This window comes from Delphinapterus leucas, chromosome 13 (genome assembly GCF_059928025.1).
Source record: "Delphinapterus leucas isolate spDelLeu-1000000601 "Yukka" chromosome 13, BTC_Dleu_Yukka2, whole genome shotgun sequence".
NCBI classification, from domain to species: Eukaryota; Metazoa; Chordata; class Mammalia; order Artiodactyla; family Monodontidae; genus Delphinapterus; species Delphinapterus leucas.
Genome location: NC_143141.1, coordinates 70153027 through 70172770, shown reverse-complemented (window position 1 = coordinate 70172770; position 19744 = coordinate 70153027). Strand labels below are relative to the sequence as shown.

The 19744-nt window shown below is 47.3% G+C and overlaps 1 protein-coding gene across 1 annotated transcript in view; it reads right to left on the bottom strand.

Moving 5' to 3' along the window:
* Window positions 1-2377: 2377 nt before the first annotated feature.
* The window catches only part of CAPN13 (calpain 13), a 79717-nt gene continuing 62350 nt past the window's right edge, over window positions 2378-19744 (bottom strand). The window contains 3 exon segments of the mRNA XM_089922497.1: window positions 2378-2591; window positions 3023-3226; window positions 3382-3461. Coding sequence (XP_089778623.1) covers window positions 2378-2591; window positions 3023-3226; window positions 3382-3461 — 498 coding nt within the window.

The window sequence follows — 19744 nt, the reverse complement described above, 5'->3', positions numbered from 1 at the left end:
TTTTCTTAATTTTTATGGGTTTGTTTTTGTAGGTCCTTTTCTTCTCTTGTGTTTCCCACTTAGAGAAGTTCCTTTAGCATTTGTTGTAGAGCTGGTTTGGTGGTGCTGAACTCTCTTAACTTTTGCTTGTCTGTAAAGGTTTTGATTTCTCCATCGAATCTGAATGAGATCCTTCTGGGTAGAGTAATCTTGGTTGTAGGTTCTTCCCTTTCATCACTTTAAATATATCATGCCACTCCCTTTGGCTTGTAGAGTTTCTGCTGAGAAATCAGCTGTTAATATTAAGGGAGTTCCCTTGTATGTTGTCATTTTTCCCTTGTTGCTTTCAATAATTCTTCTTTGTCTTTAATTTTTGTCAATTTGATTACTATGTGTCTCGGCATGTTTCTCCTTGGGTTTATCCTTCCTGGGACTCTCTGTGCTTCCTGGACTTGGGTGGCTATTTCGTTTCCCACGTTAGGGAAGTTTTCAACTATAATCTCTTCAAATATTTTCTCAGGCCCTTTTTCTCTTTCTTCTCCTTCTGGGACCCCTCTAATGCGAATGTGGTTGCGTTTAATGTTGTCCTACAGGTCTCTTAGGCTGTCTTCATTTCTTTTCATTCTTTTTTCTTTATTCTGTTCTGTGGCAGTGAATTCCACCATTCTGACTTCCAGGTCACTTATCCATTCTTCTGCCTCAGTTATTCTGCTATCAATTCCTTCTAGTGTATTTTTCACTTCAGTTATTGTATTGTTCATATCTGTTTGTTTGTTCTTTAATTCTTCTAGGTCTTTTGTTAAACTTTTCTTGCATCTTCTCAATCTTTGCCTCCATTCTTTTTCCGAGGTCCTGGCTCATCTTCACTATCATTATTCTGAATTCTTTTTATGGAATGTTGCCTATGTCCACTTTATTTAGTTGTTTTTCAGGGGTTTGGTCTTGTTCCTTCATCTGGTACATAGCCCTCTGCCTTTTCATTTTGTCTATCTTTCTGTGAATGTGGTTTTCCATCCACAGGCTGCAGAATTGTAGTTCTTCTTGCTTCTGCTGTCTGCCCTCTTTCTGGAGACAAAATCAATGACGTCATCTGCCTTCTAATGGAATGAATACTTTGTGATGTACTGGTGTTGCCTATGTGCAAATTACCTGGGATGAGACCATATCAGAGCTTTTGGACGTGCTTACTGTATCACTTCTTTCTGCGTGGTACTGGCTGACTAGCAGTCTCAGAGCTTAGGTGTGGCTCCTGAAGAGAAGTTAGGGTTCAGAGAAGGTCTGCAGCAGCTGTCTGATATGATAGGTCGTACTCTCAGTGCAGTTTTAATTTGCATCTGTCTTAGTAAGAGTTAAGCTGGATGACCTTACACTGGTGACAGAGACATTTTAATTTCCCTTTCTGTCCTCCTGTGAGGGTGGGGGGAGGGGTAGGATTGAGCCCTCATGTCTCCTCCAGATCCAGCCAAGCCATCTGTCTTCACTATTTTACCTGTACTGGGGTTCTGCATGAGGTTTGATGATGAGCAAAGTGTTTCTGTTATGTTAAAAGTTAGCAAAGTATTGATTGAATGCCATGTATTTTAATTGTAGGAATAAAGACCCCATATTTTATTCCTTGCCTCCTTATATGCCAGGCTCCTTGGAGGAACTCCAGTGAACAGAGGGGTGATGACTTCTAGGCTGAGAGAGGAGCTAGATTTCAGACACCTTCAGTAAGACACACTCCTCAGAATACAAGCCATGGCCTCTGTTCTAACACACAGGCTGCCAGCACATGGCGGCTCCGGCTCCAGCCTCTGGGCCACAGTGGAAGCTAACACCACAAAAGTAGCTGGACTAGGGTGGGCAGGGGTCTCCCTGGCAGGAGGCAGCTGGCTTCTGGCCAAGGGCGAGCTTTTGTGCTTTGGGTTAAACAGGCAGGACCCCAGGAAAAGTCTGGAGCCCTCTATCCTGAAGAGTGTGAGGGAGTTTAGTTTTTACTGCTTTTTTTCAGTATTGCATGGACAGAGGGAAAGGTAACAGGAATCCATAAAGAGGCCCACACCTGGGGGGAGATAAGGGCACAGCTGTGAGCCCAGAGTGGAGATGGAAAGTGCAGAGGCAGGGGGTCAGGACGGGGGCTCCAGGAGGGAGCTGAACCTCCGCAGGGGAGTTTGAGTCAGCCCTCCTTAGGGGCAGGGCCCCCCGCTGACTTGTGGGTTATAAAAATACTGTGCCTCAAAGATCCAGTCGTTTATCCCGGCTCATGGAGCTGCCCCCTGTAGCATCTCTCTGTAAACTCTGCCTGCCTGGGCAGCACCTGGGATCACCCTGTCTGTCCAGCTGGGCTGGTCCATCCCTGCCAGGGATGCGGGGCTGCCCCACCCCAGCCTGCCTGCCTCCCTGGCCCTGCACTCTTTCATCTCTCAAGAGCTTGAGCCCCGCAACTGACGGTGGCCACACCAGGCATCTCTCCTGCATTGGGTACACCTCGGAGCTGCAGGTCCTCGGCCTCTCCCCAGCACCAGAACCGTGGCCCTACTGGCAGCCCCAGACCCCGCACAGCCCACAGTGGCTCTCCCGCCATTGCACCACGCAGCCTGTGTGAGGAGCTGCTGTGCAGGTGTCGGTGCCTCCAGAGGTGGGAGAGAGAGGAGGGCTGAGGTCGTTACCGAGGGGTGGGGATGGCAGGGAGACACTCTAGGTTAACCACAGCTGCCCAGCTCTGATGGCTGGTTAGGTTCCAGCCTCTGCCTTAGGCTCATTAAATATGTTACCTTCGTACATCCTCATAAGCATCCCTAAAGACTATTTTTATCCCCATTTTTGAGAGGAAGAAACTGAGGCCCTAACTTCAAACAAGAGCATCCCTCTGAGAATCATGCGGTGTAGAGGGTGGCGGCCCCAGCTTCTCGGCTGTCGCCAGCTGCCCTGTCCAGGCACCGCCAGGCACAGACCCGGGCTTCTCCCTGACCTGCCGCCAGTGAGACTCGCGGGAGGGAGAAAAGGAGGTTGACTCTGAGGGACAAGCTGGAGGTCCCCGGTGTGCCCAGCTCAGACTCACTGGGCACCAGGCCCCAGCATGCCACAGGTCTGCACATGTGCTTTCCCAGGAATACTTGGGGCCGGAGGGATTAGAGGCCACCAGCCGCAAATGCGATCACTGAAGGGTTCAGCCAAAGGAGGATTAGCTGGGGATTTGGAGGAAGTTTTCCACAAATCACCGTGGCTCTTGGAGGTGAAGATTACTTGAGGATCGGAAGAGGTCCTGTTGGATGAGCAGGATCAGACAGGAGGACATCATGTGCTTGCTTTCCTGGGGTTCCCAGCACCCCCCAGAGTGCCCCAGGCAGAGCCTCACGGCAGAGGGGGCCTTGGCCGAGGGGATCCTCCCTGGAGACTGGGTCCTGCAGGAAAGCGTACCTGCTTGGGGTCAGGGCCCTGGCTTCCGGTCCCTTCTCCCCTCCTTGGGCCCCACTGTCCTCATCCACCTGGTGAGGCTCCTGCAACCCACCAGGCTGCCAAGTGCAGCGGGCAGGTGCCCGGGCTGCGTGCAGGGGAGCTTTTGATTATAGGCTCTGCTCCATTATGGATCCTCCTGCCTGAGCCCATCATTCCTCCCCTGCACGAGGCAGGTGACTGAACCTCCCCCCATATGAACTTACAAGGGTTAAAGGAAGGTGTTTATGAGGTGCCCTCATGCACCCAGCATGGTAAGAGCTCAATAAATAGTCTGTGGTTATTGTCACTCAAGGATCCCTGACAGCACTCACATTATAAGAGGGCTCTGTTCCATGGCCCCATGCTGCCACCTGGCAGTCACAGGGAGGAAAATGAAACTGACTGAAGAGGGTGAGAGAAATAGCTTGTGGAGTTCTTACCAAGGCACTGACTGTCCTAATGCGTTACATGGATTCTCTCATGTGAGGACAAGATACCTAATAGCTCATATTAAATAAAGTGGTACTGCTATTTATGTGACCAGAAACATTACCTGTGTCATTTTGCTTACCTTACAACACCTGTTCAGGTAGGAATTTACTTCCTCCACCAAACAGATAGAGGACAACAAGGTTCAGAGATGTTAAGTAACTCCCCAAGGTCACACAGCAAGTAAACGTTGGAGCTAGAATTGGAACCCTGTTTAGAGCCGATCTCATGCTTGTTTGAGCATCACGTGCTTCCCCCCAGAGAAGCTCTAGATCGTCTCATAGGGGAGGGGGATTGACAGGGAGGACAGGTGTGACCATGGAGGGGGACTCAAAGAGAATCAAGCTCTTTGGTCCAGAGGCAACCACTTTTATCCTGGATCAGATACTGAGGGCAAAGTCACAGCCCTGCAATCTTTGAAGTTATCTAAGCACTTTGCAAACAAGTGTTCCATTCCCACAAAGGTGGGCACAGAAATGGGGATTCAAAAGGCAGAGCCTGGAAGGAAATGCACATCTCTGGGAACCATGATTATGGAGACTTCTTCATTTTCATTTTTACACTTTGTGTGTGTTTTATATCTCTCCCAGTGCATTTGAACTACACTGAATAAGACATAATATCACAACAGGAAGGACCTTAGAGGTTGTCATGCTCATAGTGGGCACTCAGTACTGTATTCAGTGAAAGGAGGAAGGAAAGAATCCAGTCTGGGGAAACTGAGGCACGGAGAGGAGGAGAGGTGCTCCCAAGGTCACACAGCTACCACACAGTTGGGTCTAAAATTTGGGTCTCTGGACACCCACCCGTTCTCTTTTCTATTCCACTGAATGGTACCCAGAGTGGCCGTAGAGCAGAGGAAGTGGAGGGAAGGCCTGTGTGCCAGGTGAGGGTACTGGGGAGCAAGTACGGGCTTCAGAGCAGGGGAATGGCCCGCCAGATTTATGTTTTTTCCAAATAGCCAGTCCCTTCTGGTTCCTTCTGTTCGCTATGAGGTTTATGTGGTGAGAGGGAGAGAGGGAGGGACTGATCTTACAAATCCTAGACCTGGGCCTGTTATCATATCCAGCCCTGGGCCATATTTGCTGTCCTGTCTTCTGGTTTATTAACACTTGGTTCAGTCTGGTCCTTAATTCTTACACCTGTCCCCACGCCCCCAGAGGGCTCCCTGAGGGGGAGAGGTGGCAGAGAGGAGCACTGCTTTTCTTCCCCTGTCAGGGTCCTCCTGGGTCTACACTGAGCTTACGGGGTGATACCTCCCCTCATTCAGCTGCCAGGGACCCTGATGCCTGCCAAATCCTGGGCTAGGCCCTTTTATAACTTACTTAACAATCTCACAACCACATTAAGAGGCAGTAATTTGGGGGACTTCCCTGTGGTCCAGTGGCTAAGACTCCGTGCTTCCAATGCAGGGGCCCCGGTTCAATCCCTGGTCAGGGAAATAGATCCCACATGCCGCAACTAAAGATCCCACATGCCGCAACTAAAGATCCCGCATGCCGCAACTAAAGATCCCACATGCCACAACTAAAGATCCCGCATGTTGCAACTAAAGATCCCGCACGCCGCAACGAAGACCCGGCGCAGCCAAATAAATAAATAAAGAGGCAGTAGGTTTTTTTCTCTTTTAAATAGACTAGTTTGTAGAGCAATTCTAGGTCCAGAGAAAGACTGAGGGGAAAGTATAGGGAGTTCCCATATGCCCCGTGCCCCCCCACCCCTGCCCCCTGCCCCCTGGTGGGAGGCATCCCCCCACCAGAGTAGTACATATGCTACGATCAAAGAACTACACTGGCATGTCGTTATCACCCAGAGCCCACAGTTTATGTTAGGGTTCATTCTCGGTGTTATAGTTCTATGGGTTTATGTCACTGACCCTGTGAGGCCTTTCTGGGACAGACCCCTCACCAGGACAGACTCCTCGCCTATATCCTCTGCTTTAGCTCCTCTCTGAAGGACCTAGATAATAGCATCTGATATACGCTTCCTGAGTTGGTTTATAGATGTTAAAACCCCCACCAAAGGGAAGATGTTAACTACTTGACCATGAGCACGTGGCCCCCAGGCCTCCTGGAGCCTGGCTCTCCCCCAGCAGGGGGTCTGAACCAGGAGCTGGTCCCCCTCCCAAGGCCATGGAGTAAGCTTTGGAGTAAGACCCACACGTGCCTGAATTTCAGCTCCGCCCCTGTATCTGTGTGGCCTTGGGCAGACCCCCAGTTTCCTGTCTCCTAGTTGTGGTATTAACCCTTGCAGGCGTGTTTAAGGATTGGAGCATAGTTCCTGGCACATGGTAGGTGCTCAAAAGCTGGTGGCTCTTATTCCTGCACCAGATGGGATTGCCTGGCAAGCTCTAGCTCAGAAATACCTCCTGTCCAGAAAATACGCCTAAAGGACTGCCAGGCCAGGGGGCCAGGAGGCCTGGAGCCCATCTTCCAATTTTCCAGCTGACAGATAGGAATCAATTCAGCCTCTGTAAGAGCCATTACGACTTCATCACCCATGAAGCAGATCCATGTGTCCTATTTGATTTTCATTTCAGAAGCCAGGTATCAATATTGACCTTTCCGCGGGGTGCTGGGGCTGAGAGGAGCTTGTTAGCGTGAAGTCCCCTTCCCCCCAGAGAAGAAGGCCAGGCAGCTTCTCACTTGCCACTTCCAGCCCAGTGGAGAGGTTGATGCTCCTTTCTTGGAGCATCGGGATTTCTGGGGAGTTTGTTAAATGCAGATTTCAGCTCCCTCTGCCAATCTATTAAATTGGTACCTACAGAGAAGGCCCAGGAGCCTCTATTTTCACCAAGCTCTTCCAGTGATCCTGGTTTGGGAATCACTGCCTTAGAGCAACCCCAGGGCGTCTGTCACACTGTCGGTCTCTCTCAGGAGGAGAGCCCAAGAAGCAATGCTGGGAAGGTTTATGTGAGTTCATGGAGGAGGAGGGTTGAAGGGAGGAGAGCAGGATCTCACTGCCCTTCACCCTTTATGGAGAGAGGCACTGTTAGCTTGCGGTAGGAGACTGGACTCTAGAATCACACACACAGCAGTCAAAACACCAGCCCAGCCACGTATGTTAGCTGCATGTCCTTCTCAGGTTACTTCTAGCTTTCAGTACCTTCTTAACATTAAAATGGGAATTCTATTATCTATTTCAAGGAATTATGCTTGAGATTATACTAGATTCTTGATAGAAATGCAAGCACAGGGCCTGCCATGGAGTAGGTGTTCCTGCGATCAATTTGTTGCTTTCAACTCCAAATTCACCCTTCCTTGCCCTGCTTTGTAATACTGCAGTTGGACCTTGTCAACACTTGTCCTTTACCAGAGAGACAGTAGAGGGTGCTAGGGGGACACTGCAAGGCGCACAGAGGAAGCGCTCCCCTTCCTCGCTCCAGTGTGCCTTTTTTCTTCCTGCAATGTGACTGCCAGCGGCATCTAGGCTCTCACCCAGTGGGGCTCTCTCAGGGAGTTTTTCTGGCTCCCAGCAGGGGTACCTCCTGTGCTTCAGCTCCTGGCTGGAGCCGCAGTGAACTTCTCCACCAACCAGTGGGCTGCAGCCACACTCTCTCCCAAGTGGTCTGAATCGCATCCAAGTTCTTCCTTCCATCATTGGGGAATCTCCCTTATCCTTGGAGGTAGCAGCTCCTTCCAGCATTTCCTATTCCTGTCTTCCTTAGAGTCCTCTATTGCCCCTTTCAGTAGTTAACTACCCTTCACTAGTTAATCATTCTTCGTATTAAATTTTCCCTATTCACAGCTGGTATGATTCTTGTCTCCGGACTGGACCCTGATTAATATAGAGTAGGTGTTTTAAAATGATAGCTCATGTGCTCTCCATCTCCAAAAAAGTATTTTTACATACTCTCTTTAATAACCAGGGAAAATTTGCCACATACCACCAGAAGCTGTGGCAACTCTAGAAATTGCATCCCCAACCTGAATGAATGACTTCCCTCTTCAAGGGGTTCCTGGGTGTTACCACTGTACACTTCTTGGGGACAGTCTAGGGAAGCCATAGGGAGTGATGGTGACATGAACACAGCCATATTGGAAAGCATCACGGTCTTCTGCGGACACCATGCAGCACTCAGAGATTACACTTGGAGAAAGACGAGTAAATACAGACCGGAAACTAGTGATAAGGAACATGGCTCAAGAGGCAGGAAGCCCAGTTCTTCTAGGGTAAGAATAATGTGATACTCAGGAAAGACCCCAAAAGCTCAGCCTCTGTGTCTCCAGCCATGCCAAAACATCATGAGTGCCTGGCGGGAGGTTCAGAATCCTTGGCACACAACCCTCGTTCTTTGCAGCTTGTGTGGGTATCAGTACGGGGAGGAAAGTGTATTAAAAAGAAGCCATCTGCATTGTTCTTTGGGGATACATGAACCCTATGAGTCCCACCAATAGGGCAAGATTCTGGTACCCAAAGTGGACAAGAGCAGGTGAAGTTCTCCCCACACCCAATAGAAAGCTGGCTCAATCAGGTTTCCTTCTGGCTGGTCCTGTTACCTTTTCCCACCTCAGCAACTGGCAGCCGGGATGGAGGCACGCCTTGGATGGAACATCTGTGGTCAATGGTCTGGCTGTCTCAAGGAGGTGGGTGTGCGGCAGGACCGTGCATGATCACGGGGTGGGTGGGACCTCAGGGTCCTACTGGTGAACTCGGGGCCATGCCTTCCCAGTAGGGACATCCTGCACACTGCATGGACCTAGGATCCCTGACTACATACCGTAAGTCATGGAAGTCCAGAGAACAAGGCAGTTGGAAGGGAAAGACTTAAGGACCAAACTCCCTTTTGAAGAAACTGAGGACGGTCAGACAGAGAGGCCGTGGCAAGACTGAGATTACAACCCAGGGCCCTGCATCACTCCCACTCACTGAGGGTTAACGCTGCCCCGGGAAGGACGGGGCTTTCGCAAGCGCCGAGAAGCAGGGCTGGGCTGTGATTAGTGGAGATAGCCACGAGGTGTCACTGTCTCACCACCATCCGTGGCTGCACTGTGGCCTGGATTCCACCTTTCCAGGGCAGTGTCAAAGCTAATGACCAACTCTGGGTGAGTGAAGGGGCACTGTTTTTTCATTCCATGCATAAGGTTTTTTAAAAAAATGTTTTAATTGAAATATGGTTGATGTCCGATATTTTGTTAATTTTCAGGTAAACTACAAAATGATTTGACATTTGCATACATTATGCAGTGATCACCATGGTAAGTCTAGCAACCATCTGTCGCTACCCAGAGTTATTACAATATTATGGACCATATTCCTTACGCTGTAATATACAGCGAAGGGGCTTTTGAAATTTCCATCGCTGAAAAATCATAAAAGGAGTAGCCCCTCCCAGGCTGAGGGAAAAGAGCATCGTTTATTTCTCTAGAGAGTGGGTCCCAGTAAGAGCTCTTGCTGCTGTATTGTTAGGGGCTCTTTTTTCCTGCCTAATTGCTGTCTCTTCATGATGACCGTGGCTTAGAATCCTTAGGCTCTGGCTCCCCAAGTGTGTGCCGTGGAAGGGACCTTAGAGATCTCCAACTTCAGTCCCTTCATTTTAAGGGAAGCCGAGAAAGAGAAGGCCATTCCCAAAGCACACATAGCTGGATGGAGGCAGAACCAGGACTTGAACCTGAGACTCCAGAGGCCTTTCCCAGTGCTCTGTCCACTCCACCATGCTCCCTGTCTCTACACTACACATGCTCAGCCATTCATTCCCTTAACTCTATTGAGCACTTACTCTCAACTATTTTTCTTTTCTTTGTGCCTGAACAGAATTGGAAACTCTTCAAGACGTAAGATGACATGGCATGTCAGTGATCCCATCAGAAGGGCACAGCTGGGAGTCAGTTTCCTTCCCTTGGTCAAGAGTATTTACCAACTCAGAATTCTTCTCCATACAAGGACTACTCCTATTTGAGTGAGCTTTACATGAGTAAGATCAAATTCTACCTGGAAGTCGGGGGGTGGGGGGGAGGGGGGAGAGAGAGAGATGCAGTTTCTAAATGATAACATAGAGTCTTCTAGTAAGTACTGACATAGCTAATAGAGTAAAATAAGTGAAACCTGATTTAGTGACGGAAACAGCGCACTGTGGATATGGGTCTATTAGATTCATGACTACATGCTTAATTTTTATGTCTTCTCTCCTAAATCAAGCCCTTATATATTAACTGCCACGTTCTCCTATCTAGCTTCCTTGAATCAACTCTCTTGCTTCTTATCTATCCCACACATTTTACTAGATTAATCTACCATAAACTCTACTTTCATCATATCACTCCCTTGTTCAAACAATAAATTGTTATCTTCTAATATAACAAAACAAAACACAAAAGAGTATTTACCAATGTCATCCATCCTTTATGCCAAAAAAGGGAAGAAATGAGATGACAATTCAAAGTCAGACAGAGGATGGGGCAATTTTGCAGAGATGGCAGCTCAGATGGCAAGCTCCAGCCAGGCTGGCTGGAGGCTCCTTGCTGAGCCCACACTGGGTACTTGAGTGGGAAGGAACCTTTGGAAGGTGGATGCTTTGAAGCTGCATCAACTGTGACCATCAGGGGGCAGTGTTTTACCACGTCCTGCTCGGTCCAAGAGACTGTTTTCTGAGCACTGAAGAAAGTAAATCTTTTAAGGGAACGGAGGGGTGTTTAAAACAAGAGTCTAAGTGTGGAAAAGAGGAAAGATGTATCAGTCTGGACTTGAAATTGATCCCTGAATGCAGTCATTCTATTGTTTTTGCCTGTGTCTTCTCTTACTCGGCAGTTAAACAGTTGCCACAGCTATGAAGTTGGAGAATTATGTCTCTGTGTGGAGCCCCTTTCACATGGTCCTTCTCCCATGGTCCAGAGTTGTTCATAACCTTAGAAACCCTCTGGGGGCATTCGGTGGTCTCAGAAAGAATGGTCTAGAATCTGGCTAGGGATGCCGCAGCCTGTGCAGCCTCAAGCCCATCCATCTTCCTCTCCACTGTCCTCCACCTGGCTGCAAAGTTGGCCCGCCTGCCCTTTCTGCATCTAACTGCTGATATTCAGGCATCACCTGCTCTGCTGCAGCCCAGTGCCGCAGCTCTACTCATTACTGACCACTCCGTTGGGATATTAAGCAGTTTTGGCTTGGCTGGGGGATGGTTAATCAACAACGTTGTCAGAGTGATGGATTCTTCCAGGATTACTGCGTAATTAGCTTGTTTAGAGGTAAAAATCAACTAGGGCATCAGTTCTCTGGGAGCTGGAAGGAGGGGAACAGTGAGCTGGGAGGTGGTGGGGAGGGATCTCAGCCATCCAGGGCAGCAGACGTGGGGCTGAGGGGGTGGGGGAGGGGTGGCGGGAGGCCTCTGACCAGAGCAGACTTTAAGCTTGAATTCATCGGGTATTTCATAGCCATCCTGGTTGCTGCAGCCCAGAGCATTTCCACCATTCAGCGGAGCTGCAAAAGCAGTGAGTCCTGAAAAGTCACCTGAGGACCACAGGATCACTTGAGAGCTTTAAAAGAAAAAAGCAGATTCCCAGGTCTAGCACCAGACTTTCCAGATCGGAATTTCTGAAGTTTTTTAGAAAAGCTATTCCTAATTTTTATGCACAATGAAGTTTGAGAGCTACCACTCTGATTGGTGTCGGGCAAGTCAGCATTTCCACTGGCAACAGATTTCAGATGATTGGGTCTATGGCCACCACTGCGATCAACGTCCATAGACCCCAGTCTTCCTCCTTCTGTTTTTTTTTTTTAACTTTTTATTTTAGGTTGGAGCATAGTTGATTAGCAATGTTGTGTTAGTTTCAGGTGTACAGCAAAGTGATTCAGTTATACATATGCATGTATCAATTCTTTTTTAAAAAAATAAATTTATTTATTTATTTAGGGCTGCATTGGGTCTTTGTTGCTGCACATGGGCTTTCTCTAATTGTGGCAAGCGGGGGCTACTCTTTGTTGCGGTGCACGGGCTTCTCATTGCAGTGGCTTCTCTTGTTGCCAAGCATGGGCTCCAGGCACACGGGCTTCAGTAGTTGTGGCACACGGGCTCAGTAGTTGTGGCTCGCAGGCTCAGTAGTTGTGGCTCGCAGGCTTAGTTGCTCTGCAGCATGTGGGATCTTCCCGGACCAGGGATCAAACCCCTGTTCCCTGTGTTGGCAGGCGGATTCTTAACCACTGCGCCACCAGGGAAGCGCATATATGTACCTATTCTTTTTCAAATTCTTTTCCCATTTCGGTTGTTACATAACCTCCTGATTTCTGTCTTGTCCTCAGTCTCTCCTGTCTTATTTGTCTGTATTGCTCCCTGCCACGCCTCATTTGTTTGCCCCTGTCTGTCTGAATCATCCTCCCCGCCAGCTCTCCACCTTCATCGGCTTGCCATTCCCTCTCCTCCCATTTTTCTCTTTCCCCTGTGCTGACTGTTGTCTGTTGGCACCTGACAATCTTTATACCCCCTTTCTATACCCTCTTCCATTTGGCAGGGGCTGGAAGCCTTTAGAAGAGTCCCAGATATATTTTAAGTCCCACCGGTGAGATGCACTTATGACCTGAAAGGCAGCAGAGAGGCAGAGCCTTACTATTCTGCCTCTGGCAGGGTGGGCAGACATGGGGGCTTCAGCAGATGTGAGGTTTCGTCCTGCAAGTCACCTGCTTAGGCCTGCAGGCAGCTGTGACCGTTTCTGGCCGCTCCCTGTCGTATCTGGTAAGTGTGGCGGCGGCAGCAGCAGCTTCTTGGTTCTCTGAAAGCTAGTGGTGAACCTGGGAGTTGGTGGTGATTGTGTCTGGCCTGCGCTCCTCCAGCAAACCCAACAATTTTGTGAGCAACTCACTCCCTGTGTTAAATACGTCCTTTTTGATATACCTTGAGTGGTTCCTATTTTCTCGCCTGATGCTGCCTGATATACTCTCCGTTCCTCCCTTCCGCTTAACCTTTTCTTCTATTCCACACTCCCTGCCCTTTCCCTATTCCCAGCCCCTCCTCCTAACTGGCTATTATATGAAACTGAAAGTTTTAAATGTTTAGATTTGGATAAGTTATATCATCTCCATTCTTAATTTAAAACATAGGTGAGTGGAACATTTTTTGAGGTTGGAAAACCCATCGTTGAACTGAGTTGGCTATATCTGAGGTCCTCCTGGATTCTGTCCTAGTGGGTCAGGGCCCTTGATGGAGCACAGGAGATGGGGGAGGGAAGAGGGAAAGCACAGGCATGACACGTGCTGCACTGTTCCACTGTAATCCTGCCTCTGTCCCCATTGGGCCTGGAGGTGGCAAGAACCAAGGAACCTATTTCTGTTCTAGGGAGAAGCAAGATTGACGTCACCCCAAACCACTGGGTTTGCCCGTAGAGCTGCTCTCTGGGCCTGGGTTTCCCCGGTGTGTGTGTTTGTGTGCACATGTGCACTCTCACCAGGGTAACCTCCCGCTCCGGGGAAGCAGGCCTGTCCTTTGTGTCCCTCCGCTTGGGGGCTGCTTAGGCCCAGCTGCCACGGAGGGCACAGTCACTGAGTCAGGGGACTTGGGTTTCAAGGCATGTGGCTGGAGCAACAAAGTGTGCAGGTGTGTTGGACCTTCTACCTGGAGGTACAGGTGAAGGTCATCTCTGAGTCCTGCCAAAGCAGCCCATTCATTTTTTTGAGCTGTCCATTTTCTAAAGCAGAGTCTGTGTTGACCAGTCGGGACCAGTGTTTTGCATGCAGAAAATCTTATGTAAGAGGGCAGTCTGATGGCCCAGGACTTGGGGTCTTCAGGCATTAGCTCTGTCTACCTCTGAAGTCCATGCTGATAACCAAGGCCATCTATCCTGGTCAGCCAAGCACAGGGCCAGGAGGCCCAATGACGTGGCCCAAGCTATGCTGTGTGTCTGACCCTGCTATGCTACTGAAATGATTGCAAACACTTCACAGCAGTTCCTGTGAGAGGCAGGTTAGTTGGCTGTGTGTTTGTTCCTCGTACCGGGATGCATCCACCTCCAAATGCTAACTTAGTACCTGAGTATGGGCGTTTGCATGATGGCGCACCCCTGCCCATGGCATCAACCTTCTGATGGTTTCTTCTCAGGAAGGTCACACCCTGGCAGTTTCTAGCCCTCCTATTCTCTTGACACACGCATTTGCTAGGATTCCCTCACTGGAGAGATGCTTCTAGGAATGAGTTCTCAAATGTCAGTTCTCCTAAGTGGGGTCTGGCCTGGTCACTCTCTGGAAGCTCTTCTATACTCTGGTGGGGCATGATCTTTTAGAGCTATCTGATGACCATTTTATGGATTATAGGAGTGAGGGAGGCGTCCACCTTGCTGGCTGGATTTCCCCTCCCCCAAAGGTATTTTTCATCCAGAACTAAGATCCTATTTGTCACGGAGTTGAAGACCCTTATTTTGCCACCTGGCTGTGAAACAGGATTCAGATATCGGAGAGTATGACTAATTCTGCAAACACCCAACGGACCGTTCCGATGTCACGCACAGCACCCTGTGGGTGGGCAGACTGAGAAATGATTGGGTTGATGGGAGGGGAACCGAGATGCAGCTTCTCCCCGGCTCTCCCACGAGGGATCATCTTCTGCTCCATTCCCCTGGGATCCCAGGCTGGGGTTCTGAAGCGTTCAGATGACCTGTTCTATGATCGTGGGCTAACCAGAGCTTCACCCAGCTGAGGACCTGGCCCAGGATCCTCGAAGGCGGCTTTGACTATGCTCCAAGCAGCGCAGGCTTTGATGTATCACACCTTTGGGGGCAGCACAGCCCAATGGAACAAGGGCCAGATTCTTGAGTGATCACTGGGAATTTGTCTTAGAGAAAGACACAGAGGCTCAAATGCAAAAGGTCCGGGGTGAGTAAAGAAGCTTTTCCTTCGAGTGACTACAGAGGCCAGGCCCCATTCCCACAGATGCTGTTCAGGTCCACCAGACAACAGAGGGAGCACCTGTACCACCTACTGGCAAGGCTGGACCAGCTCCATCACACCCATGGCTCCAATGGATGGCAATGTCCCTACTTTATTCTTCAAAATTCCCCAGAGGCACCCTACCCACCTACTCTGCCCTGTCTGAGCACAAACCATAGTCCATTTAGCACCTGAGCGCCTGCAGCAAAGTGGAGGGGAAGTCAGTTCCTCCGATCCCCTGGAAGGGCTGAGAAGAGGGGCAGCTAGAATAACTATAACTCTGTCCTCTGGTCTAGCTGAGTTCTGGTCTGCTGGCTGTGGACCCCTGGGGAATAGTGGCTTTTCTCGAGGGCTTGTCTCTTGGATTCAAGTGATATCTCTGCGTAGACATTTTTTTCTACAACTATAATCAAACATCTTTCCTGCCTACCTGGTAAAGCAGCCACCTCAACTGTTCTTCTCTGTCTCCCTCCTCTTCTCTTGAGTCTTAAACTCTTGTCTCTCAGATTATTTGCTAGTTTGCTTATTTATTTTTCATAAAGGTCCAGCCCAAGGTACATAATTAAAAAATTCAAGACATTCATACAAAGCATGAAGCAAAAACAGCAGTCCCCTGCCCCATTCCTATCCAAAATTCCTCTCTCCGAACTCTTTCTTCTGAACTCTTTACTTCTAAATAATATTTTATATGGTTACCCCTTGACTTATCAATTTTAAATGGCTACTGACTCCTCGTGATGGAAGATGGGGCTGGGGTGCTCCTAAACCCACTTTCATGCCTGTATCTTTTCTCTCTCCATTCTCTAATATATTATGTCACATTTTTTTGTTAAATCAATACTCAATTTTTATTTTATTCTGCTGAGTGAAGAAAAACTCTAGGTTCATATTTCCTTTCTTCTAAGAAGTCTTTGTTCTTCCAGGAGTTAGCAATTACCTCATTTAAAAAATCTGCTTGGGGCTTCCCTGGTGGTGCAGTGGTTGAGAGTCCGCCTGCCGATGCAGGGGACATGGGTTTGTGCCCCGGTCTGGGAAGATCCCACATGCCGCGGAGCAACTGGGCCTGTGAGCCACAACTACTGAGCCTGCGAGTCTGGAGCCTGTGCTCCGCAACGAGAGGCCACGATAGTGAGAGGCCTGCGCACCGGGATGAAGAGTGGCCCCCGCCCTCCGCAACTGGAGAAAGCCCTAGCACAGAAACGGAGACCCAACACAGCCAAAAATAAATAAATTAATTAAAAAAAAATCTGCTTGGTCTATGTCGTTATCCTAATAATTCTTCTAACCCCCAGCAGAAATTCAAAATCCTTCGGAACACTATTTTTCCCATGATTAAGCGATTAGATAAAACTACTGGTTCCGTTTTTCCCATAGGTCGCTTTTCCTGCTCCCTGCTGGGCTTCTGGCTCTCTCGTTCAGCTCTGCAGCTCTGGCCTTTGGACTTCCGTAGTGAGTGAAGGATATATTGCTGGACCTCACGTTTCCTGGATTCCAACTCCTTCTCCATCTTCGTTTATGTCCTTGGAGTTTTCATGTTATTGTCCTAGTTGGATACATTTCTCTTTAAAAGCTAGCTCTGGAGAGCTGCACACCCTAGGGCTGAAAGGTGCCTGGTAATCACCAGGTGTATGTTTGCCAAAGGAGGTGGGGAGTTTTCCTAACACCAGAGGCAAATCCAGACTCTCAGCTCTCAGAAAGAATTTCTTTGGTCTGAAGGCCGGAGAGATGGATTTATTAGGATAGAAGCAGACTCACTCTTGTGAAAACTGCTGTTGGTAAATCAGCAGAAACAGGGCCACCGCTGCCCATATTTCACCCTCATGCAGAGTAGGAGGAGGTGGCCCCTTCCTCCAGACACTTCATTTATGCCTAGTGGGAAACTGTTCTAAACGCTAACTTTGTTAGAATAAGGCACTTTACTGCCATATTGACAGTAGATCGACGTGAATGTAGATGACATCAGCTAAAGAAACTCTCAGCAGGGTGTGACCTGCAGTGTACGAAACCTCTAGACTCTGAAATCAGTTAGGATCAACAGAGCCTCAACGTCCAAGGACCATACACCAAAGCACAGAGTATTAGCATTCTTTAAAGTAAGAATTCAATATTTTTAAATAATTTTAACGTAAACATGGCCCCCAGTGTGACAACCGAAGTGCGTGCTTTGTTCAAAAGAAACAGATATGATGAGAGGGGAGGAAGAGGAGTTGTCTGGTCGGTTTTAATATCGTAGTTTACTAAGTTAGAGGAGAGCAGATGGGATGAAGATGAGAGAGAGGAACAGAAATGTTCTCACAATGGGAGTACACCCCAGCTTTCCTGGTGAGTCCAAGGGCAGGTAGAAGCTTCTTGTACACAGTTTGTAGGAAGCGGCCCAGAATGGGTAGACTGGAGAGGAGCTTCAGCAACCCCAAGTCTCTGGGGAGAAGCTCACATAGCTCATCTGATAAGGCCTTCCCTAGTTCCCGTGACTGCTTCCTGGCACGGAGGACCAAATGAGCAAGGTGAGGGAATCCGCCTCTGGATTGAGTGTTGGCCAACAGTGAACCTGGGAGTGATGGGAATCCTGGAAGAAAGTAACTTTGACTTTGTAATGGCAGAGTAAGGGAATGTTGGCCAGAGTTGAAATGTTCCTGAGACTTAGGAAAGCAGATTTCAAAAGAGTGAGAGGATCAATGGGTTAGACAATAGCCTTTATAAAAGAATATAGGTCAGGATGTAGTGGAGATTATAACAAGATAATGTAACGATCTGCTCTCCAGTAATCCCAATGGGCAAGAAAATAGAAATAGCTGAAATAGCAGGAAGATGTGGGTTTAAGACAATGTTGACAATTTTAACAATGTTTACACCCCATTTACAAAAGTTGGGATGAGAACAAAACAAAGGAAGACACAAACCTGAAAGGACAATTTCTTTCAGTCATTTTGGAAATCGTTACTGAGTGGTTTCTCCACATGCTAAGGAGATAGCAACAAATAAGACATACCTAGGCTTACAGCGTAGCAGGGAATACAGACATCAAGACAGTAATTAAAAGTGTACTGATTTAGCAAACTACAAATACAGGGGAACTTCCTCAACTTGACAAATGGTATCTACAAAAACCCCAGAGCGGGACTTCCCTGGCGGTCCAGTGGTTAAGACTCTGCACTTCGACTGCAGGAGGTGCAGGTTCCATCCCTGGTCAGGGAACTAAGATCCCACATGCTGTGTGGTGCAGCCAAAACAAAAAAACAAAACCCACAGCTAACATCATACTTATCGGTGAAAGACTTGGGAGTTCTCTCCCAAGATCAGGAACACAAGAATGTCTGCTTTCTCCACCTCTACTCAGCATTGTATTAGAAGTTCTAGCCAGGACAGTTAGACAAGAAAAGTAAATAAAAGTCATCCAGATTGGAATGGAGAAAATAAAACTATCTCCATTTGCAGACGCCATGATTTTATATACATAAAACCTAAGGAATCCCCTAAAAAACTATTAGAACTAAGAAATAAGTTCAGAAAGGTGGCAGAACATACAAAAATCAATTTTACTTCTATACATTAGCAATGAATAAGCTAAGAGTGAAATTATGTACAATAGCATCAAATTGAATAAAATGCTTAGGAGTAAATTTAACAAAGGAAGTGCAGGACTTCTACACTGGAAACCACAAAATGTTGTTGAAAGAAACTAAACAAGATCTAAAAATAATGGAGAGACATCTCATGTTCATGGATCAGAAAATGTTATGTTGTGAAGATGGCAATACTCCCCAAATTGATCTACAGATTTATGTGATTGCCATAAAAATCCCAGCTGCCTTTATTTTCTGCAGAGTTTGTCAAGCTGACCCTAAAATTCATATGTAAATGCAAGGAACTCAGTCACCAAAACAATCTTGAGAAAGAAAACCAAGTTGGAAGACTCACATTTCCTGATTTCAAAACATACTACAAAACTATAGTAATCAACAGAGTGTGGTACTGTCAAAAGGATAGACATTAAGATAATGGGATAGAATTTAAAGTTCAGGAATAAATCCTTACATTATGATAAACTGGTTTTTGGAAAGGGTGCCAAAACAATAAAATGGGGCAAATAATAGTCTCTTTAATAAATGGTGCTGGGACAACTGGATATACAGGAAAAGAATGAAGTTGGACCCCCTACATCACACCATATACAAAAATTACCTCAGAATGGATCAGAGACCTAAATGTAAGAGCTAAACTATAAAACTCTTAGGAGAAAAACATAGGAGTAAATATTCATGATCTTGGGTTAGACAATGATTTCTTAGATACAATACCAAAAGTGTGACAAAAGAAAAAATAGATAAGCTGGATTTCATCAAAATTAAAAACACTGAAAATGATATCATCAAGAAACTTAAGACAACCTGCAGAATGGGAGAAAATTTTTGCAAATCACATAGATGATAAGGGACTGGTAACTAGAATATATATATAAAGAACTCTTACAACTCAGCAACAAAATGATAAATAACCCAGTTTTAAAAACAGACAAAGGATTTGAACAGACATTTCTCCAAAGAAGATATACAAATGGCCGATAAACAACAAAAAAGTACTCAACATCATGAGCTATCAGGGAACTGCAAATCAAAACCACAATGAGATATAACGTCATACCCTCTAGGACGGCTATAATAAAAAAGACAATGAAAAGTGTTGGCGAGATGAAGGAAATTGAAGATGATTTAAAGAAATGGAAAGATATCCCATGCTCTTGTATTAGAAGAATTAATATTATTTAAATGACCACACTACCCAAAGCAATCTACAGATTTAATGCAATCCCTATCAAACTACCCAGAACAGTTTTTACAGAAGTAGAACAAATAATCCTAAAATTTATATGGAACCACAAAAGACCCCAAATTGCTAAAGCAATCCCGAGAAAAAAGAATAAACCTGGAGGTATAACCCTTCCAGACTTTAGACAGTACTACAAAGCTACAATAATCAAAGCAGCATGTTATTGGCACAAAAACAGACACATAGA